General features: G+C 36.3%; 1 protein-coding gene across 1 annotated transcript in view; it reads left to right on the forward strand.

Annotated features, from left to right (window-relative positions):
• Positions 1-23,844, forward strand: part of ERBIN (erbb2 interacting protein) — a 121,782-nt gene that overhangs the window by 92,566 nt on the left and 5,372 nt on the right. Inside the window, exons 17-23 of the mRNA XM_081090001.1 lie at positions 500-673; positions 1,501-1,683; positions 7,753-7,867; positions 9,653-9,836; positions 12,001-13,549; positions 18,361-18,504; positions 21,369-21,485. Coding sequence (XP_080946127.1) covers positions 500-673; positions 1,501-1,683; positions 7,753-7,867; positions 9,653-9,836; positions 12,001-13,549; positions 18,361-18,504; positions 21,369-21,485 — 2,466 coding nt within the window. The remainder of the gene's footprint in view (positions 1-499; positions 674-1,500; positions 1,684-7,752; positions 7,868-9,652; positions 9,837-12,000; positions 13,550-18,360; positions 18,505-21,368; positions 21,486-23,844) is intronic.

Raw genomic sequence — 23,844 nt, forward strand, 5'->3', positions numbered from 1 at the left:
TTGAGAGTGTTTGTCAGTGTTAGAAGTAACAAATACCAGTTTCCAAGTTACTTAAGGATGTAACTCTTTTTCCTTTATGTAAACTAGCTGAACTTCAGAAAATGACAGGTTTACCTTTAAAGTGTTTGGTTCACTGCACATAAGACAATATATAAATGTGGGAATTTTATATGTATCTGGATTAATATCTAGCTGGAAAACATATCTGTTTGAAAGACAAGTGACAATGTTGGCAATATCCACACCATATATACCTCAAGTGGAATATGTTTATGCCTGTTAAGAAGTTTTTAAAACAGTCAAATCAATATCTCATCTTTGACTAGTGATAAAACCATACTTTTATTGAGTCTAAAATGCTTTTAAAGGCCTATCATCTGTTCTCACAGTTGCCTCTATGAGCCAGATATCCAGTGTAATTAAGATGGATCATAGATTGAATTTTGAGGTGTCTTTAGAAATATTTATCCATATTTTAATTTTTTCTTAATTTCTCTAGGAGGGAAATTTAAAGAGATATCCAACACCATACCCAGATGAGCTTAAGAATATGGTCAAAACTGTTCAAACGATTGTACATAGATTAAAAGATGAAGAGACTAATGAAGACTCTGGAAAAGATTTGAAACCACATGAAGATCAGCAAGTTGTAAATAATGATGTGGGTGTGAAGGTTAGAAAACTCAATTCAAAAGAATTAAGTAAAACCTACTGTCAAGTTATTTTAAAATATTAAATGATAATTGATATAATCATCCTTTTTTTATACACTAAAATGTACTCCCAATTTTAGGGTGATATTCTCAGCTACTTGAACTAAAAGGTGTACTTCCTAATTGGTAGTATTACACTTCATTATGGTTGCAGACTATTCAGATAGGCATGGGAATGTCAGCATAAGCTTTCAAAACAATTTATTGCCTGAGCAAAGAAGATAATGAATGTCAGAAAATTTATTGTAATGAAAACATGCCCCCTACCCCCACCCGTAATACTGATTCATTCTAATACTAATTGTAAATGTATTACTATGACATACCATTGGCATTTCCTTGGGATATTTCAGAAACGTACACAAATCCCTAAATTACATCCCTTTAAGGGACTTTTTTCTCACATTGTATCACAGAAACACGTTTTATCGTGTCACTAGAGTTATTACACATTTCACAATGAATAGAAAACAATCTAGCCATTCTGAATTTGACCATGGTGAGCTAGGTGACTCACTCATGACCATCCGCTTTGGCAAGTTCTAAGATGGAATGTATCCTCAGCTAAATAAAGTGTGAAGTTTAATGTGGCTCATGGACTTTGGGTACCTCCTGTCCCCAGAATCAGCATTTTATCTGAGTGCTACAGATTTCCATGTTTAAAGTTTCCTTGATTTATCCAGGATAATAAAACATTAAATTACTTTTAAATTTTCATCTGAACTTTAACACAAGAATAGATATAAAGCATAAGGAAAATGAATTCTTTATCTTCTCTTTTACTTAGACTTCAGAAAGTACTGCTCCAGTAAGAAGCAAAGCCGATGAAAGAGAAAAATATATGATAGGAAACTCTATACAGAAGACTAATGAACCTGAAGCTGAGACCAGTCCTGGGAATCCACCAGTGACTGCAAATATGAAAGCCTCTGAGAACTTGAAGCAGGCTAATCATGATGATGTTTTTGAGGTATGGCTTTATGATTATTCTGGAATGATCATAGCAGCTGATAAGAATGTAATATTTCATTGTTACTAACTGAAGATAGGAGAGACTTCATATTGATAGCAGAAAATAATGCTAATGCTTTACTATTGAGAAATTTTATAATGTTTGCTATAATATAATATCACTCATTTACCGGTTTAAACTTAAATTTTTTGACCCAATGTATTCAAATATTTACAATGTATTTGAGTTCTATAAAATATGTAATAGTAATTGCTTTATTTCTATAACTTGAAAATGAAAAGATTGCCAGTGGTATACTCCAATTATTTGGTTTATTTAAGCATTCATCATTGATTATGAAGTATTTTTTTCCTTAAATATCTGAGACATTTTTCCTTAGAGTTTCTTCTAGTGGATTAATCAATGAAAGCTGTAGCCTTTTTTAAAAACAGCTTTATTGATGCGTATAACTCATATATACAACTCACCCATTTAAATAAAGGGTACAATTCAGTGGTCTTTAGTATTCTAAAAGTTGTGCAACCTTCACCATAATCACGTTGAGAACATTTTCATTACCCAAAAATCAAAGTTCATGTTTCTTAGCTACCATCCCACATCCTCTCCCATTTCCCTAACCCCTAAGCAGTTAGTAATCTACTTTATCCGCCTTTATAGATTTGGCTACTCCTGGCATTTCATGTAAATACAACCATACAATCTGTAGTCTTTTGTGATTGGTCTTTCACTTAGGATAATATCTTCAAGATTATCCATATTGTAGCATGTCTCGATACTTCATTCATTTTTTATATCTGAGCAGTATTCCATTGTAATGGTAAATAACAGACATTTGGGTTATTTCCACATGTTGGATGTAATGAATAAGAGTGTTGTACATATTTGTGTGCAAATTTTTGTGTGGATATATGTTTTTTTCTTTTGGGTATATACTTAACAGAAGAGTTGTTGGATCATATGATAGCTTATGTTTAACTGTTTGAGAAACTTCCATTTTTCCAAAAGCAGTTGCACCATTTTACATTCCCCTCATACACTGGAGGTCATGGGAAATGGTAACCTGTAACTTTTAAAAATGAGATTCTAAAGTGTTTTTTATTTATGGGTACATTGCCCACTATGTGTCCACTAGCTCCAAGTGGCTATTTAAATTAAATTTAAATTAAGTAAACACAATTAAAAATTGAACTTCTCAGTTACACTTGCCACGTTTCAAGTGTTCAGTTTGACACATCTAGATAGTGGCTATCATGTTGAACCACTTAAATTATTTCTATCATTACAGAAAGTTCTATTGGAAATCACTGGTGTATAGGAATACTGACATTGTGGGTTTATAAGAGTCTCTATAGTCCTGAAAATTTAAATGTGTTTAAAGCACATCATCTAATGGTTATCCTGTGAGCTTGTATTTACTACAAGAAAAAACTCATGCTTTTGAATGCACTAAATGGGTCACATTATTCAGTAAATTATTATATATGTTGAACCTAATAACAGTCTATGAAAAGGTTATTGGTTTTGTCCCAGTGAACTTATTGCTCATTTAGTATAATTTCTATGGGTAAGGAGCTATACTGGCAGAATTGAAAAATGGATACATCTACATTAATCTACACTAATAAAAGAGAAACATGCAAATTGGTTGTCACTCCACTACACCCACCAGCCAATCAGGGCGAGTATGCAATTAAGCCAACAAAGATGGCGGTGGCCATGGAGCTGGAGTGAGCAGGGGGCTTGGGTTGCCTCTGGCAACGGAGGAAGCCAAGCTTCTTGCCTGCCCTGGCCACCACTGAAGGAGTGGCTGGGGGCCAGGGTCACCAGGGACAACCCAGGCTTCTAGTTGGCCCTGGCCTCTGCTCAAGGAGGGGCTGGAAAAAAAATAAAAGGAGGAGCTGCCCTCCACTCAAGGCTGGGTTGAAAAAAAAAGGAGGGGCAGGAGTCTGGGTCGTGGGGAGGCGTGGCCAGCCTGAAAACGGCCCTCAGTCCCTTACCCAGGCTGGCCACACCCCTATGGAGTAAGAGTCCCCACTGGGGGGTGTGGCCAGCCTGCAAACAGCCATCATCCCCTCACCCAGGCTGGCCAGGCACCCCAGCAGGGACCCCCACCCTGAAGGGGGTAGAGCCAGCCTGAAAACAACCCTCAGCCCCTCACCCAGGCTGGCCATGCCCTCCCAGCAGGGACCCTCACCCCATGGGGGCATGGCTGGGCTGGAAACCACCGCAGGCCCCTCACCCAGACTGCCCCACACCCCAAGGGAACCCTCACCCTGATCCAGGGCACCCTTCAGGGCAAACCAGCCAGCCCCCACCCGTGCACCAGGCCTCTATACTAATAAAAGGGTAATATGCTAATTAGACTGGGAGATCTTCCAGGATACCTTCCAGACATTCTTCTGGACAAAGTCATGGTGGCGGGCTGAGGTAGAGGCGGTTAGAGGCCAAGAGGGGAGGCCAGTTGTGGGTGATCAGGCCAGGATGGGACAGCAGTGGTGGGTGATCAGGCTGGTGCAGGGGGCCATTGGGGGTGATCAGGCCGGCGGGGGGCAGGCAGTCAGGGGTGAGCAGACCAGCAGGAGGGCCAGTTGGGGGAGAGCAGGCTATCAGTTGGGGGTGATCAGGACTGGGGGGGGGGGTTGGAGTGATCTGGCCAACAGGGGGGCAGTTGGGGGCGAGCAGGCCAGTGGGGAGGGAAGATGGGGGTGAGCAGGCCAGCAGGGGGGAGCAGTTGGTGGGAGCATACTGGCATGGGGGGCAGTTGGGGGTGATCAGGCTGGGGGGGTGGCATTTGGGGGCAAGCAGGGCGGGGGTAGGGGCAGTTGGGGGTGAGCAGGCCAGCAGGCAGAGTGGTTAGGGACAGGCAGGCAGGCAGGCAGGTGAGCAGTTAGGAGCCAGCAGTCCCAGATTGCGAGAAGGATGTCCGACTGCCGGTTTAGTCTCGATCCCTGTAAACCGGCAGTCGGACATCCTTTGAGGGGTCCCAGATTGGAGAGTGTACAGGCTGGGCTGAGGGACACACACACACACATCCTTCCCCACTCCTGTGCACGAATTTCATGCACCGGGCCACTAGTAATGATATAATTAAGGTTAAACTGTGTGAAGTGTATAAGAAAAGTATTAATACAAGTCAAGTATTAAAGGCTACAGAAACTTAGAAAAGAGATATTTTCTGGATACAATATTTCAAGGATGCTCTAAGATGAAGAAAGCATTTAACCCGCATTTTGAAATACTAAATTAGCTGAAATAAAATTGAATGAAGTGTGTAAGCATAATAAGAGCAAATGAATGGTGTTTGGAAAATGTAGAAAAGAGCATGTTTCATCTGACTAAATATGTCAGGGGTGATAAATATCCTATCTAATAAAAAGGGAATATGCTAATTAACCCTCACACCATCTCGAAGATGGTGGCACCCACAGACAATTAGGAGGGGATATGCTAATTGACTGCCCCACCCTCAAAGATGACAACACCCAGTCCCCTCCGCCCCACTGGGGTGGCAGGCTGGCCTTGCCGAGGGCCTGCCTCTGGAGTCCTTCAGTCCCCTCAGCCCCCCAGCCTCCCAGGGCCGGCCCAAGGCACAGGCAAGCCTTGGATGGCAGCTGCCCAGCCGCCCAAGGCCACCCAAGACTCAGGTAACCAGGGCCACCCAAGGCTTGCACTGCCGGCAGTGACAGCAGCAGAGGTGTGATAGGGGCATCGCCTTCCCCTGATCACCGGGTCACCTCCCGCCCCTGAGGGCTCCCAGACTGTGAAAGGGGACAGGCCTGGCTGAGGGACCCCCACCCCCTCCAGTGCATGAATTTTCATACACCGGGCCTCTAGTATGAAATAATATGAAATAAAATTAGTAAAGTTGATTGGTTCCTGATTATCAAACTCCTAGAAACCATGCTCAGAAGTTTGAACTTAATGTTCTATCATCTTTGGGGGATCACTGAAGGCTTTTTAGTAGAGCATTACTTGTGAAGGGCTATGTATTAGGGAAATATGGCAACAGATACTGAATTCTCCAAGTTTAAGGGCTTTTGAGTAATGATAGTAGAAAATGCAGCCTAACGTTAGTTGCAAGAATATTACAGATGTAATGTGTGATACCCCTGCCTTTAAGGAATGGAGAAGAGGAAACAGTCATATAACCATGCCTGAAAGCAGTGATGGTGTTAAGAGAACAAATAGACAAGGAAGGACAAGTTTGTTTTGGATAGGTGGATTTGAAGAAATGACAAAACCATCAGATAGACATATTCATTAGATAGTTGGGATCTTTAGCTCAAGTGAGAAACAAAAGCTAGATTATAAATGGGATATATGTCTATATTAAACATAATTATTGAAGAAAGTGATTCCATCCAGGGGGAAAGAATAAGAAAGGAAAAAATATGAGATAGCTGCAGGAAGATTGTGATGTGAGCAAAGGAGAAAGGTGGGAGGAGATGTAGAGACTGCAGTTCCCAGGAGCCCAGGAATAATACAATTTCATGAAGGAGAAGTCTGGCCAGCAGTTTAAACGCTGCAGATATAAAAGATTAGGACAGACCATTTGCCCCTTCTTATCCCATGCATTCTGTGACTAAGTCCTGTTAATTCCAAAATTTCTTTATCTCTTTGCTAGCCATTACTGCCATTGCCTAAGGACAGATGCAGTCTCTTCAGGGCTATTGTGAAAGCTAGATGCCTTTCTGCCAGTCTCTTCCTATACCTTCTTAATAACAGCATTACTAGTTTAAAAGATAGTCTGATCTTGTAAGTTCCTGGCTTGGCAACCTCCAGTCACAGCCAACACATACTTAATTGAGTCCGTACTCAGAGCATAATATTTCACCATGTAATCCAGTCTCCCTTTTCTGTCTCTCCCACATTTACCCTGAGCTCCAGCTGCATGGCGCAGATTTGCCATCCTTTCTTATTTCCATCCTTCCTCTACTCAGAATGTCATTCCTCTCTTAACTAACCCATCACAACTAAACCAAATTACATTCTTTTCCTATTCTACAAACGCTTTCCATCATCATACAGTTTTAAACAGGGTTAAAAAAAAAACTGTGGCCCAAATCTGGCCTCTGCCTGTTTTTGTATGGCTTGCAAGCTAAGAATAGCTTTTACATTATTAAATGGAGGAATAAAAATCAAAAGAATATTTCATGATATGAAAAATTGGATGAAATTCAGTTTTACTGGTACATAGCCATGGTCATTAGTTTATATTATCGTCTATGACCACTTGTCCACACGGCAGTTGAGAAGTTGAAACAGAGACTATTCTCAAAGTGCAAAATGTTGACTAGCCTTTTCACTGCACATTTGCCAACTCCAGTCCATATCTTTATTATGGCACTTATGTGTACCTAAAAGTCTTAGCACTTTTAAGAGAACACCTATTTAAAACCTTTTATTTATTTTATCGTATTAGTAGAATAATTTAAGCTGATTTTATATGTAATGTATACAATATTAAATTTTTTCCATTAATATAGGTCTTTTTGTTTCCTACCCAAAATAGCTCTCAATGGTAGATAACTTGGGATAATTGCCAAATATTAGAGAAAAATTCCTGGAGAATATAAAATTCTGTCTTCAAATTGGGCAAAAGTTGTTATTAATTTATATTAGTAAAAGAACATCTCAGTTCTTCTGATTCCTTGGAACCCAGTGATCCTTGGAGCCATAAATTTGAGGATTATGGGAAGAAGAGGTTTTTGTTGGAGCAAACTGTTTTTCAATGGCAGGGATTGTGTTTTATGTATTTTTATGTCTCTGGCACCTGACATAGTTCTAGGCACATAGTAATCATTAATACATTTGAATTAAGGTCTGCCCCAGGAAATTATCCCATAGGTGCTTTGGAATATTGTTAATAACTACCACAGTTTTATTGCTGTATCTTAAAAGTTTTTAAATCATATACTACTTTTAGTCACTGTTACTATAAAAAGCTTTCATATATGTTCTAAATATTCTTTTCTCTTTATAAAGTTCTTACGATGTAATATTTATTCATTTAAAAAAAAACAATCTATTCGCATAAATGTTTTCACTCTTTTGTCTTTAAATTAGGAATCTGAAGAACTTTCTTCTGATGAAGAGATGAAAATGGCAGAGATGCGACCACCATTAATTGAAACCTCTATTATCCAGCCAAAAGTGGTAGCACTTAGTAATAGCAAAAAAGGTTAGCTGTGAAGGAAAGCTCTGAGATTAGAAATGAGCTGAATAAAATGTATAATTGTTTTGGAATATCATTAAATGTCATTATGTTATTTAAAACACTTTTTAGCAACAATTTTTAAAATATACTTTTTTGAAAGGTCTTTTTCTTCTCTCTCTTGTTTTTAAAGGAAAATCTTGATAGACCTTTTTTCTTCCCTCATGCATGTCTACTTACAAGGACATGGACTTTATAGGGAGACAAGCCTAGATTATGATTCCATTTCTACCACTTATTTACTGTATGATCCTTGAGGAGCCTAATTTTATCCATGTGTACATATCTAATTTGACAGAAAGTAAGGCTAATGAAGGAGTTTGTGAATATTAAATGTACTAGATTATTCAATGTACTGAAACCTAGCCCAATACTGGATGTATAGTAGATGTTTGTTATTATTTTATCTATCCCAGAACTTATTTTCAACCATTCTTTTTCCAGCCATTCTTTCATTTAACATAAAAGGGGACTTGAAGGATATCTGTCTCTTCCTTTTAACCTTCCCTCACTCCTCCCCACTAGTGTCTGAACATCTCTATATTACCTCGACCAAGTATTGATCCAGCTATTGCCTTTTATGGCATTAATAAAATTTGCTAGCAAGGTGCTCCTCAAGTAGCTTGGATTTCATAATAATAATGGTGGTAATATATGTTGAATACTTACTAATTGCTACTTTCTATATACTAAATATTTTACATGTTATCTAATGATCACAATTGTCCCATGATTTGGAATTGGAAGAAGAGGGATATATCTAGGAAAGAAATTGTTACAGATAGTTTAACATTATTTTAAAAATTCATAATCTGAGACCCTAATACCTTAAAGTTGAATTAGAGAGCCCTGTGCTACTGTTTTTAACTGTAAACACAATCTAGACTACTTGAACTAAAATATTTGGAACAGCAAAAATATCCTTAATTCAGATTCATGTAATCTATGACTGTATCTGTATATATACTCTTTCTATGATTTGGCTAGAATTGAGTTAGTTAAAAACATTCTTGAGGGTTCTAAGATATTATGTTATCTTTTTTATCACTACTTTTAAAAATACTATTTATACTACCTACCTATACTGGAATATGAATATTGTCTATTTCTGTTTATATTATTGTTACGCATAAAGCCATCTCACATACGAAGAGTTCAGTATTCATGTACAATTTTTTGAAATGATTTAAAAATACGAAGAGAGAGCTGACCTTGTGAAAATTTCTTGATTTGTTTGGTGATTGTTTTTTGATTGATTGCATTGCTCATTTTTATTGTCAGAATAGATAAAAACAATTCCTTACATGTATGATATAATTTCTCCCCAAGATCAGTTTACTTAAGGTATAAACTATACTTTGTATTTCTTATTATTATGACTTTTTAAAATTGTAAATGAGTGGGAAAGCATATTTACTAAAACTAACCGATAGCCTTAGAACACATTGAATAATATAATCTTGTCAGTAATTCAAACTAATAAAATTCTGGGTAACCCTAACTTTGGTTATATTTTTAAAAAGTAAAGGTGTATCTGTCACTATTTTAAAATTCTTTCATGTTTGTGTGTATTAAGACTGAATTTTTATAGATGCCTCTGGTTATCTATTAATTTATATAATTCTTTACCTTATACGTTGAACCAGGGCAGTATAAAATGCTATTTGTCATCACTGGGAAGTAGTTCACACAGGATTTTTGGTGACTTTATCAGAGGCTTGAGTTTTTTGTTTGTTTGTTTGTTTGTTTCAGATGATACAAAGGATATAGATTCTTTATCAGATGAAGTTACACACAATAGCAATCAGAATAATAGCAACTGTTCTTCTCCATCCCGGATGTCTGATTCAGTTTCTCTTAATACTGATAGTAGTCAAGATACCTCACTCTGCTCTCCAGTGAAACAAACTCATATTGGTATTAATTCCAAAAGAAGGTTTGTAAATATCTTAACAAAATAATTTATTTTTACAAAAAATAGAGCTAGAAATGCAAATAAATATATATGACCAACCTAAGGATTTCACAAATATTATAGAAGTGGTTCAGGCAGTATATGGTTTCTTCTCCACTTTATTACTAATTATTTTAGCTTTTATACATTTCCCTTTTAGTTTTTAAGGGGACAGAGAAAAGATTTAAAATATGTTCTTATTTTCTTCATTAAAAGGTTGAACAGTTCTAGATATTACAGCATAAATAACCTATTTTGGGGTAATTCAATTAGAAACTGATACTTTTAGGATTAGAAATGCAAGATCATTTTGGGGTGATGCTCCAAATTAAAGGATTTATTTAAATTCTTTTGATTAGTGATGTATCTTTGGATTAGACTTAAATTTATAGGTCAACTTCTCTAAAAAGGCTTAATTCCTACATGTTGGAATTTAGCTGAAGTTTAAAACGAATTTATTATTTGGGCTCTCAAGTTTGGTTATCAAAGTAAGACTGTACCATTTTACTTTGATGTTAATCTATCAGGTAGAGTATTTGATAGAAAGATTTGGGTTACTACTGAACCCAAAGCTTAATGTATGGATATTGCTAAATATTTTTTAGAGTTCAATTGTTGTTATGCTCCAGGCGACATAGTTAAGTCAAATTTTTGTATGTATTGATTTATATTGTTGGAAAAGAAAAATGCCTTTTTTATCTCAAAATGAGTTTAGCTGTTACGTAGTTGTAATTATGATTAAATACTTATATCTGTTCTCTGAATTTGAGGTTAAGACCCAGTATGGTAAATTATTAATTTTTATAACCTTTTAGATGTTAAGATAATGAGTAATTTGTTGAATAATAAAATTTTACTGATGTTGGGAAGTAGTTTAGTATATTCTAAATCATGTTTTTTATATAATGAAATAAAGGCTAAGAAAGACATAGCTGTATCTCTGTTGTATTTCTCATCATGAGTATTATTTGTCACCTAATGGGAAGATTAATATTAAGGAATATTTGTTGAAATATAACTTGACTACTTTTTGAAATACAATTCGAAGACACAATTATGTTTTCATATTACCAAGCAGAAATAAAGTATTTTCTGTAATTTTGGAATATCACCTTTAAATATTTCCCAAATTCAATGTAGATTAAGTTTACTTTCAGGTTTTTGTGTATTTTATTTGTTTGTTTTTTGTGTGTTTTTTTGTTGTTGTTGTTAACCCTCATCAAGGATATTTTTTTCCATTGAATTTTAGAGGAAGAGGGAGGTAAGGAAGGAGAGAGAGAGAGAGAGAGAGAGAGAGAGAGAGAGAGAGAGAGAGACAGACACATCACTGTGAGAGAGACACAATGATTGGTTGCCTCCCACATGAGACCCCACTGGACCAGGGATCAAACTTGCAACCCAGGTAACATGCCCTTGACTAGGAATCAAACCCGAGACCCTTTGGTGCACAAACCAACACTCTAACCATTTAGCAACACCAGCCAGGGTTAATTTCAGTTTTGATACTTCATATTTTGTAGAGCTATTGTTTAGTTCTTTATATAATTTCCTTATCTATATATTTGAATCTAATAACAGTTATTATGATAACTATGGCTAATATAAGGTTTCAGAATTATTCATAAAAATGTTCTGTGCGTTTTACTCAACTGTTCAAATTATTGGCTCTTTCTCCATGTATCTGCCCATCTTTCAAGCATGTCATATTTTAAAGTGTATTTTTATTTATTTCAGAGAGGAGGGGAGAGGGAAAGAGAAACATCAATGATGCGAGAGTACCATTGATTGGCTGCCTCCTGCATGCCTCCTATTGGGAATCAAGCCCGCAATCCAGCCATGTGCCCTGACTGGGAAAGAACCGTGACCTCCTGGTTTATAGGTCGACACTCAACCACTGAGCCACACCGGCAGGGCAAGCATTTCATATTTTAGCACATTTGTGAAAAGCTGTACCAGAAGAAGACACATAATTTTTTTCTTTATTTAGCTCAAACTGTATTGTGACTAAGTGATTTATGACATTGATGAAAATTAATCTTGATTATAAATTTTCAGATAGTTTTACTTTTCTCCATTTAATATAAATCTCCCATTACTAAGAAAACTGGGCTTTATGATGTTTTTGATAACATTATTTTTGTTTTAGGCAAGAAGATGAAAATTTTAACAGCCTTTTACAAAATGGAGATATTTTAAACCATTCAACAGAGGAACAATTCAAGGTTCATGATAAAAAAGATTTCAACTTACCTGAATATGATTTGAATATTGAGGAACGATTAGTTCTTATTGAGAAAGGTATTGACTCAATAGCCACATCTGATGAATCTCACAAATTAGACCATATCAATATGAATCTTCATAAACTTATAACCAATGATACATTTCAACCAGAGAGAATAGGAAGATCAAAGGCACAGGATATCATGCTTGGAACGGCCTTTTTAAGTGTTAATGCTAAAGGACAAGCTGAGCGCTTGGAAAATGGAAACAAGTGTCCTAATCTGGAATGTGTAAATAAGGTGAATGGACATTCTGAGGAAACTCCACAGTCTCCTCTGAAGACTGAGCCCCAGGACACTGATCCTTCTATTGATATGGGTATTTCCAAGAGCACCGAAGATCTCTCCCCTCAGAGAAGTGGGCCAGTTGGGTCTGTTGTGAAATCTCATAGCATAACTAATATGGAGACTGGAGAGCTAAAAATCTATGACATTCTTAGTGATAATGGACTTCAGCAGCCAAGTGCAACAGCTAAAGTCACATCTACTATTGATGGAAAAAATATAGTCAGGAGTAAGTCTGCTACACTTTTGTATGATCAACCATTGCAAGTATTTACTGGTTCTTCTTCATCTTCTGATTTAATATCAGGTACAAAGGCAATTTTTAAGTTTGATTCAAATCATAATCCTGAAGAGCCAAATGTAAGAGGCCCTATAGCAAGTGGCCCACAATCTGCGCCTCAGATATATGGTCCTCCACAGTATAACATCCAGTACAGCAGCAGCGCTGCAGTCAAGGACACTTTGTGGCACTCCAAACAAAATCCCCAAATGGATCACGTCACTTTGCCTTCTCAGCGCCTTCCTCGATCAGAGAGCACAGAAAACCACAGTTATGCTAATAAACATTCTGCCAATATGAATTTCTCTAACCATAACAATGTTCGAGCTAATACTGGATACCATTTACATCCAAGACTTGGCCCAGGAAGACATGGGGAAATGTGGGCCATCTCACCAAATGACCGACTCATTCCTGGAGCAACTCGAAATACAATTCAGCGACAAAGTAGTGTGTCCTCTACAGCCTCTGTAAATGTTAGTGAGCCGGGTCCCACAAGGCGGGCCCAAATCCCTGAAGGAGATTATTTATCATACAGGGAGTTACATTCAGTGGGAAGAACTGCTCCAATGATGTCAGGATCACAGAGACCTCTTTCTGCACGAACGTATAGCATTGATGGTCCAAATACATCTAGACCTCAAAGTGCTCGACCCTCAGTTAGTGAAATACCAGAGAGAACTATGTCAGTTAGTGATTTCAACTATTCACGGACTAGTCCTTCAAAAAGACCAAATGCAAGGGTTGGTTCTGAGCATTCTTTATTAGATCCTCCAGGAAAAAATAAAGTTCCTCATGATTGGCGAGAACAAGTACTACGACATATAGAAGCCAAAAAGTTAGAAAAGGTAATTAAACATGAATTTTTTTATTCTCACGAATTAACTGATTTTCCTTTACAAATCTGGCATTCTTGGGGGTTTTTTTTAAAACAAGGTGAAACAAGCTACTCTGGATTATTGAATATATAGGATGTCCTTAAAAAATATATGCATACACTTTGAATAATTATAATGGCAGTGTTTATTAAAATACATTTCATTTTCAAAATTGAGCTATCAGCTGTTGAAAATGTATACATTTTGGGGGGACACCCTATATATTTATAGTCTAGGAGTTTTTCCTTGGTGCTGACAATAGAATTCCTAGTTCCAACTTGTCAGACCCGGAGCCGTTGAGGTGGTAGTATAAGCTTCTCTCCCTTCTCTTACTCCTCAGTGTTTTTTTGATAGGCTTACATTCATTTTATTTATTTTTGTATGTGGTTTTTAGATTGTGCCACACATACTATGAGTAATACATGTATATACATATGTACCTCTGTTTAGCATTTTCTGACCTCTTGTCATCTATTAGTAATTGATTAAGTAAATATGTATGCAAAAAATAAGCAGTTTATTGTACAGTTAACAGAAAAACAGATGTACTGTAAATGTAAATATTTCATCTAAGATTTTTTCCCCCAGTTATATGACTAACACTGTCACTGACACAGATGGCTTCTGGCATGGCATTACTCTTTTCGAATTGCATTTGTGACCTATTTAAACTCCCTTGTCTGGCTCTACTATAGTGTGTACATGTTTGTTTTTTGAAAGAAGTTAACATTTTTAAATATCCTGTAAAACTCATATATTAGTGTCACAGTTCTGTGCTCAAATGTATAGGCATATTCTTTCTTTAGGATTTAGCTTGGTACCTCTTAGTGGATTTTACCCAAGAATTATCTTATCTCTGTTTATTAAATATAAGATACTGGTTTTTGAAAAATATACAACCTCAATTAGTCGTTATTTTAAAAAATTCCTTAAGTTGAATTTTTCAGAAATAAATACCTAAAATATAATTAGTACCTTATATCAACCCACATTGCATCTCTGCCTGTAATTGTTAGCTCTATGCAATGCTGTCCTCTCAACTTTGAATAACTAAGCCATCTGTAAGGTTAGGTAACTTCATTCTCATCTACTTATTGTGTTTTAGCTATAACTTTGTACATACAGTTAAGGTTCTTTGAACTTGTATGTTTTTGCTGACAAATTTGGAAATCTCTTAAGCAGAGGAGTAATATAGCTGTTTTATAAATAAACTTATGGTGTGGTACTGGGTTTGAGGAGGAGAGGCTACAGAGTTAAGTTGACTGGGTAATGAAGCCATCTAGTAGTAGTCCCGAAAATTCATGAGAATATATCAGTGGAATTGAGGGAAAGAAATGAATTTAAGAGGCAGTTCTGAAATAGACTTGATAAGAATTTACTTTTGGCCGAAACCGGTTTGGCTCAGTTGATAGAGCGTCAGCCTGCGGACTGAAAGGTCCCAGGTTCGATTCCGGTCAAGGGCATGTACCTGGGTTGCGGGCACATCCCCAGTAGGAGATGTGCAGGAGGCAGCTGATTGATGTTTCTCTCTCATCGATGTTTCTAACTCTCTATCTCTCTCCCTTCCTCTCTGTAAAAAATCAATAAAATATATTTTAAAAAAAAAAAAAAAAAAAGAATTTACTTTTGATTGTAAAATTCCTATAATCAGTCATTGAATCAAGAAATTAAACTTGAGATTGGTGCCTGGAATAACTAACTGGTTTTGAGGAATGCCAGTAACTACTACTGAACATAGAGGAGGAATAGCAGATTTGGAGGATGAAATGAGTTTGTTTATTATACTATACTATACTATACTATACTATACTATCTTATATAATTAAAGGCTAATATGCAAATCCACCAAATGGTGGAACGACCAGTCGCTATGATGCCCACTGACCACCAGGGGGCAGACGCTCAATGCAGGAGCTGCCCCCTGGTGGTCAGTGCACTCCCACAATGGGAGCGCCGCTCAGCCAGAAGCTGGGCTCATAGCTGGTGAGTGCAGCGTTGGTGGCCGGAGCCTCTTCCCCCTCCATGGCAGTGCTAAGGATGTCCAATTGCAGGGAGCAGGCCTAAGCAAGCTGTCAGACATCCCTTGAGAGAAGCCGGACTCACGGCTGGCAAGTGCAGTGGCAGTGGTGTGAGCCTCTCCCACCTCTGAACATCCCCCAGGGGGTCCCAGACTGCAAGAGGGCACAGGCTGGGCTGAGGGACCTCCCCCACCCTCAGTGCACAAATGTTGTGCACCAGGCCTCTAGTGTATTAATATTAGTTGACATCTCCAATGGCTATTTTCCCATTACTTTCCTATCTGACAGAGAGTGCCTGGACTTTAGTAAATGGAAGCAAGTAGCAGCCACTACATTGTTCATTGTGCCTCTCTGCTTTTTATATTTAGAAATTTGCCATATGGTTGCTTGGAGAGTATATGAAAGTAGTGTCTCAATTTTGCCCACTGGTAATTTAGAGATGAGAATTGAGGTGAAACTAGGAAATGCATAGGGCAATGTGATGTAGACTCCAAACTTGAAAGTATTGATTGACAATGGTGGAGGTTGATGAAAGATCTCTGTTTGCTCCTCTGTAATCCCCCTTTCCTCCCCAAAACATAATTCTGATGGCATGGTGGACATTTGAAAAATTTCTTCAGGGAATTTCACAATGCCTTTCCTACCTCTAGGGGTAAGTCCTCCAATCAAAAGTTGCTACTTTGCCCAGCTGGGAGTTTATTAATAATACAGAAATAGATAAGTTATTGACCCTTACTTGGTTTTGAAACGTGGTAGTCACACCTCTCCCACCCCAACAAACTATCTAGAATCCACACATATAAAATAGGTTTCACCTCAAAAATCTCAAGACTTATTTATAAATAAAATTTAACAGCACTGAAAATGAATAAAATTTATTTCAAAGTTGAATTATTAAGTCAGCATTTGCTAATAGTACTTATTAAATTAAAACAACTTAGATACATAAGCACTCAGCCAGATATGATTAAAGATTAACACATGATAATTTTCTTTTTTTTCTTTTTTGAAATTTCCAGTGTATTTTCTTGACATTTCCGGGCACATAATCTTTTTTTTTTCTTTCTTTTTTTTTTTCTTTTTCTCCCCTACCCCCCAGTGTCTTATGTCCATTGGTTATGCTTATATGCATGCATATAAGTCCTTCAGTTGATCTCTTACCCCCCCCCCTTCTGCCCCCCTACCCTCCCCGGCCTTCCCGCTGCAGTTTGACAGTCTGTTTGAGGCAGCTCTGCCTCTGTATCTATTTTCAACATGATAATTTTCATATTCAGTTGCTCTTATGCAACTGTTTGCATGTAATGAACAACAGTGCTCAGGACATTTGCCCAGCACTGTTCTGTTCAGTGTTTCCATGTGTTGTGATGGAGTGCAGTTTTATATGAGTGTCAGAGCACAAGCCTGAATTAAAAACCAGACCTGTCCTGAGCATACGCTTTCTTATTCCGTGAAATATTTACAGAACGTCATATGTGTTCAAAGATGGCATAATTTTGTTTCAAATGTACATATCCTTAAACAAGGTCAGTCAGTCCACTCAACAACATGTTAAAACAAACCATGTGTATGTAACTGTGTGTATAATTTCTTTATTTTTACATTCTAACCAGCTGTTTATGGAACCTCTGAATTGCCTCTGCTAAATCCTTATTTATCGTGAAATGGTTTGGAAAAGTACAGGCCTAGCCTAATAAGTTTAGCTTTTTCTTTAGTTATTACTTTAAAATCCACAAAATAACTAAAAATGTACCTTGTAATTTTATAGATCCATTTAATTCTGGAATGTCATGTTAATGTTTCTTAATAGTAGACATCAGTTTCATAATCTGGAGAAGGTGTATATTCCCTAAGAGTAATATAGAAATGCTTGTAATGTCATTTCATATTTCTTCATTACAAGCCATGCTCAAAATGTGGTTTCTCTCAGTTTTACCATCAGACTCTGAATATTCAGGAACATGACTAAAAGCATGTACATGAAAGAATAGCAGTTAACAACTCTGAAAGTAAAGAAGCAGGAATAATGAGAATCAGGCAGTGCATTTATTGAGGTACATTTTTCAGGCAGCCCTAGGATAAATGATTAGACATTTATATAAACTCAATATTTGGAAGGATTCTATCAATTGTTCTTTGTATTTAAGCAGCAAAGGGCACTACTAACTCCTAAAATATAATGTTTTTAATATCTATTTGGATGGGAGAAAGTTTTTGTGCACTTTCTAGTTTTTGTTTTTATTTTGGTAATTATAGTGCAGTGGGAGCCTTTTAAATGTTATATCCTAAAATTCTGTGTTTATATTAAACTTTTACAATGGCCAAGAACCTAGTATGTTTTGCCAAATATAATTCGTGCTATATTATGTATTTAAACTCTGCTTTTATTTAATAATAAGATAACTTCTATAAAATGAAGCAGACTTTATTTTTACTTAACTGGTTGTTGGTAAAATTTACCTTTAGAGAGTAATTAGTTTGTGTCCCATGTATAGCTGTACAGATACATCTAGGTATGATATCAATTCCTATTTTTTGATGTCTAAACTTGAATGGTGGGATTACATGTGATTTGTGCGTATATTTGTATGTTGTCATGTATCTATATGGTAAATAGTGCCAGTTTCTTTCAGTGGCACTGAAATTCCATGTTGCATGATATTTCTGTGTGGTATTGGGCTTACTTGTAAAAGCATCTATACATAACATGTCTTGTAAATTTTGCATGCTACACTAATCTGTTAAATCTATCCCCTCTTCATTCAGAGTGTGCTGTCACGGTCCTTTAATTCCAATTTCACTGCTGTAAGCAGCTTTCACTGTGGCAGCTCTAGGGACCTGCATGGCAGCCAAGGCAGTCTTGCCTTTTGTGTTGCAGACGGAAGAGGTTCTGGTGGGCACATTTTCCGAGTGAGTACCTGCAGTAGACCAGTACTTTAGTGCACAGAGAGAAATAAACCCCACATTTTAATGTTTTAACGTTTCTGGAAAATAAAATTTGCTGTGGGGTTAGGTATCTTGTTACCTCCCAGTTCCACCATGGCTTAGTGCTAAAACTTGCTGCAAAGCTGATTTAGTCTTTATCTCTTAGGTTTCTGTGGTCATAACTAAGGATGTAGTCAACTCTTTTTTTATGTAAAAATGGGTGAGCAATAGAAATAACTGAGAGGGGTTAAAATTATTATTTGTAGTGTTTTCTCTCCTGAAACTAGCTTGCTCTCCCTAAACTCAAGATTTTAAGACTGTGCCATATGTAATCCACAGAAGAGTTGTGCGGAGCAGTAGTTTTCTTGTTAGTGATTGAGTATTGGCCAAAAAAAGCACTAAGAACTAAGTGGAACTAAGTTTGATCATAAGTAGCTAAATATAAAAAATGAGGCTGAAAAATTGCAATAAGTACAATGAAAAGACAAAACCCAAATTCTTTATTACCCACATTTCAGCCATAGTCATTTGTGGTGAAAATGAAAGGTTTATTCTTTTAACCAGTGAAAGTTAAGGATAGGGTGTAGGAATAGCAGAGAAGGAGAAAGAACAGAACAACTCTGGCCTGGCTCTGTTTTAAGATTTTCTCTGCCTAACAACTTGAGGTAGTAGCATGGCCTCCAAGTAAATATTTCCTCTGCCCCTCTCCTTCCATCCTGAAAAGACCTTTCTCCCTTATGACCTTATTTTATCCCCTCCCAAGTTTTATTTCCATATTGACTCTGCTTACTTTGGGGTGCTTTGCTTTTTCCTGAGCATCTACTCTCCCCATCCTCACCCCGTCTTAATATATTCCTGATTTGTTCTAGGATAGGAGCTTGGCTCTGACTGTGTCTCACCCATCTTGCTTTGCCTTCTGTCACCTGGCACCACTTGGTTTCTATGTTATATTACAGTGGCAACAATCGTTTTGTAAGTTATCAGATTGAAACAGGGAGAGAGGGTTCTGGCACTATTCTAGCTGAAGTCAAAGTAAAGACAGGGGCCTTTATTAACTCAGGGGTAATCTTACAGTCATCTGGAACAATTGTTCTTTACAAATTCTTACACAGTAATATTTTTTGCTTGTTCTTAAATTCAGAGCCTTTGAGTCTGTTGTTGCATTTTACTTTTTCAATTATAATATACTTGTTCTTTTAAAGATTAAATAAACATAGTTGTACATTCAGGCTTGACTTTAAACTTAAGCTATGAGCTAAGTTGATTTTTATACATTCTGAAAGCACAGTTGAAAATGGAGAAGGAAAATAAAGTTTTCATTTAATTAAGTACACAAAATTAGACCAAAGTACTAAAAATGCTAAGCCATGGTTTGAACTAGCAATTAACTGTACATGATAGATCTGTTGCAGATACAGTTTCTAAGATTACATTATAAACCCTTAGGTTTATATGTATCCTGTGGCATATCATAATGAAGTAGATTCAAATTATTTTTCAACATGATGATGTAATTTGCATATTTATATTGCTACCCATGTACTGTTTTGAAAGTAACAATTTCTCTAGTTTTCTAAAGTATAGCTAAGTGTATTTAGAATGAAATTAAAATGAAAATTTTAGGTATCTTGCATCCCAGTATATTTATAAGAAATGTTCAAGATAATGAAATTGCATCTACTTTTAATCGAAAACTATCAGTGAGATAAGCTATAATATAAGGGTATCACTTGACATATAAAAATAGGAATTCTGGTTAGTTAATTTTAAAAGCATTTCCCCAAACCAGTGCTTTTGAAAATACGGAGCTGACTAATATTAGTATGATGGAATTAGGGTAAAACAAGTTTTATTTAACGGTATGTTTATTGGTACTGCTCATCATTTAAAAGAAAATCCTCAGTGATACTATGCTGTTGAAAGAACATCAGCTAATTTTTTTACCAAAAAACTTTTTGTGGTGCTCAACAGGAATATATTTTAGTTGCTCTTAAAATTTGGGACTCTCTTTTTTTTTTTAAATATATTTTATTGATTTTTTACAGAGAGGAAGGGAGAGAGATAGAGAGTTAGAAACATCGATGGGAGAGAAACATCGATCAGCTGCCTCCTGCACATCTCCCACTGGGGATGTGCCCGCAACCCAGGTACATGCCCTTGACCGGAATCGAACCTGGGACCCCTCAGTCCGCAGGCCGATGCTCTATCCACTGAGCCAAACCGGTTTCGGCAGGGGACTCTTAATTGGATTAAGAGTGTGGCTCAAAGTGTTACAGCTAGCTATTATTGTAAATAAAACTAAAAGCATTATAAAGAAATAACATTGTGTATCTGTATATATGTTTTATATATTACAAGAACAAACAGCCCTAGCCTGTTTGGCTCAGTGGATAGAGCGTTGGCCTGCGGACTGAAGGATCCCAGGTTGAATTCCAGTCAAGGACATGTACCTGGATTGTAGGCTCAATCCCCAGCCCTGGTCAGAAAAAAAAACAACAAAGAAAAACATTTTGCCATTAACTTTGGGAGATGGCTAAAAATGCTAGTTTCCCCCCCCACCCCCAGTTTTATTGAGATGTAATTGGCATAACATTGTATTAGTCCAAGGTGTATATCTTGATAATTTGATATAGGTATGTATATATTACAAAATGATTACAATGATCAGTTTAGTTAACATCAGTCATAAAGGTACTCAGATTGATGGCAGTTTTGATGTTAATGTTTCATTTGGTTCTTCATCTTTCTATAGCGCTATTTTTTTCCTAATCTCTCAAGTGTCATCATCATTTGGTTGTACATCTTAAAGATCATTACTTCTTTATTTTTTATTTTCCCCTAATTTGAAGCATCCCCAGACATCCTGTCCAGGAGATCCTTGTCAAGATGATATATTCATTTCAGGACAGCACAACTACTCATCAGCTACACTTAGTCACAAAGATGTTCCTCCAGACAGCTTGAAAGTAGGTGCTCAGGAAATAAAGTGGTATCTGTGAGCTTACTATGTTTGTTGTTTTTGAACTAGAAATAGCATAGATGCTTTAACACTGAAAATACTTTTTTGAGAACTTTCCTTCCTTGCTTAGTTATTAGTAAGGATTTATTTTTAAAATAATTGAGAAATCGAATATTGTATTCCGCTATTTTTCAATTTATTCCATGATTTTTTCCTACACTAGTAAATTATTTTGTTGTATTATTTTGTATGTCTATAGTATCACCTACTTATTTTATCATTTGAATCAAAGGGATTTTGGCATTTGTGATAAAACTATTTGAAGAGTTAAACTTGAACCTACCTTAAATTTTTCATTTGAAATTATTTTACTATTACCAGGAGCATATTAAAATACTTTAAATGTAACTAAAAGTAATTAGACTTTTATATGTGGTAGAATAGATGATGGTTTATTATTAATTTTGTAGCTAAAGTGTCACTCATTTTGAAAGTTTATTTTTTTGTCACCAGTGCCAGATAGATAATTATTTTCTCTTCTTTTTTTTTTAATATATATATTTTTTATTGATTTCAGAGAGGAAGGAAGAGGGAGAGAGAGATAGAAACATCCATGATGAGAGAGAATCATGGATCAGCTGCTTCCTGCAAGTCCCCCACTAGGGGTCGAGCCCACAACCCAGGCATGTGCCCTTGACCAGAATCGAACCTGGGACCTTTCAGCTTGCAGGCCAACGCTCTATCCACTGAGCCAAACGGGCTAGGGCGATAATTATTTTCTTTAGTACTCTCTTCTGTCCTTTCTCTTAACTAATTCCATATCCTAGTATAACCAGATATAATTATGTAGCATAGTAATATATGATATAAATTTTTATATTGTTCTTGAGAGTAGAAACCCAGCCACATAACATTTAACTTCATACATATCTATCTCTTTTTGGTTTTTCTTTTAGTTGAGCTCTGTTATCCAGTTTTGTTTTTTCATTTAAAATCCATTGTATGGTTTAGGTTGCTGAGATTGTTTTATGCTTTTTATTGCTCTGAGCCACCTGTGTATTATACATAGCTTAATATATTACCCGAGTACGTTTAACATTGATGTAGAAAGTCAGGCACAAGTATCTGGGTGTCAAGGAGCCTTGAGCATGGGTCACAAGTAATTATTGTCTGGAGAATTCTCCACAGGAGAAAAGTACTGAATTTGCACATAGGAAAAAAAGGATATAAACATGGAGAAAAGCAAGTGCTGTTTACCGAGTTGTGTGTAAGTAATAAAGAAACAGCACAACTACTTAGGTACTCCTGGGCAAACTAACTGCTTCAGATCTACAGTGATCGAGGGGTAAATACCCAGTAAAAAGACTTTTCAGGAAATACTGACATCTTTGTGCTAATACCATCTGTCATTAAACACTCACATATGTTTCCAGTCCTCAGAATTAACTAGCTTCTCAAATATAAAACAGTGAAAAACAGGACTCTTTTAAAAAGTGAAAATCATCTTTACCAAAGCAAGATTTACAAAGAAAAGCATTTTCAGTTTTTCTACTTTTGGATAATTTTTAGGGAAATTGGGTTCAAATATTTCCCTCACAATTTTTCTATGATTTCCATGTGGATGAGGTCATCTTTTATTAATAATCAACAATGATGTTTTAAGTAACTGAATAGCTTAAAGATTTATTTCCTCTTCCAATCAGAATCTCTTCACATGCAAATATTTACAATATAAATATAACCTTATTTGCCAGACAGAATAAGCTATTAGCCAAATGCTACAAAGTGATTTTAAATTCAGATTTAATCTCTAAAAATGAAAGGCATTAAAACAAAGATAATTCTCTTAAAACACCAAAATAATCTCAAATATTTTGTTAGCATGTGAAAAGTAAAATAGAATGTCAAAGTTTCGTTTTTGTAGTTACTATTCTATGGAATTAATATTTAGAGAGTTTTGAAATTGCTAACTGATACACAGCACTGCATAGCTGAATTGGCTTGTTAATTCTAGAAAGAAAGGAATAAATATAGAAAAGATATAGGATTAGAAAAATATTCTACCAAAAAATTACTTTTGTTTTAAAGAAAAACCATTGGCAAATACTTGTTTTATGTGCATGTGAGAAATTAAAGATAGTATAGGAAAAGATACCCTTTTAATGGGCTTACTTAAATTTAAGATTTTTGGCATACTGTTTACCATTTTAACATTTGGTTATGTGAAAATAATAGGTGCATTTATATCAGACAGAAAAGCAAATATTTTAAAATGTAGATATGATTTACTTTCATTTAAAATCTTTGAAAACTCATTCTATCATCAAGCACTCAGGCAAGTTTAGAATTAAAACATAAACGGGTTT

This window comes from Myotis nattereri (genome assembly GCF_964212035.1).
Source record: "Myotis nattereri genome assembly, chromosome: 4".
In the NCBI taxonomy this organism is placed as follows: Eukaryota; Metazoa; Chordata; class Mammalia; order Chiroptera; family Vespertilionidae; genus Myotis; species Myotis nattereri.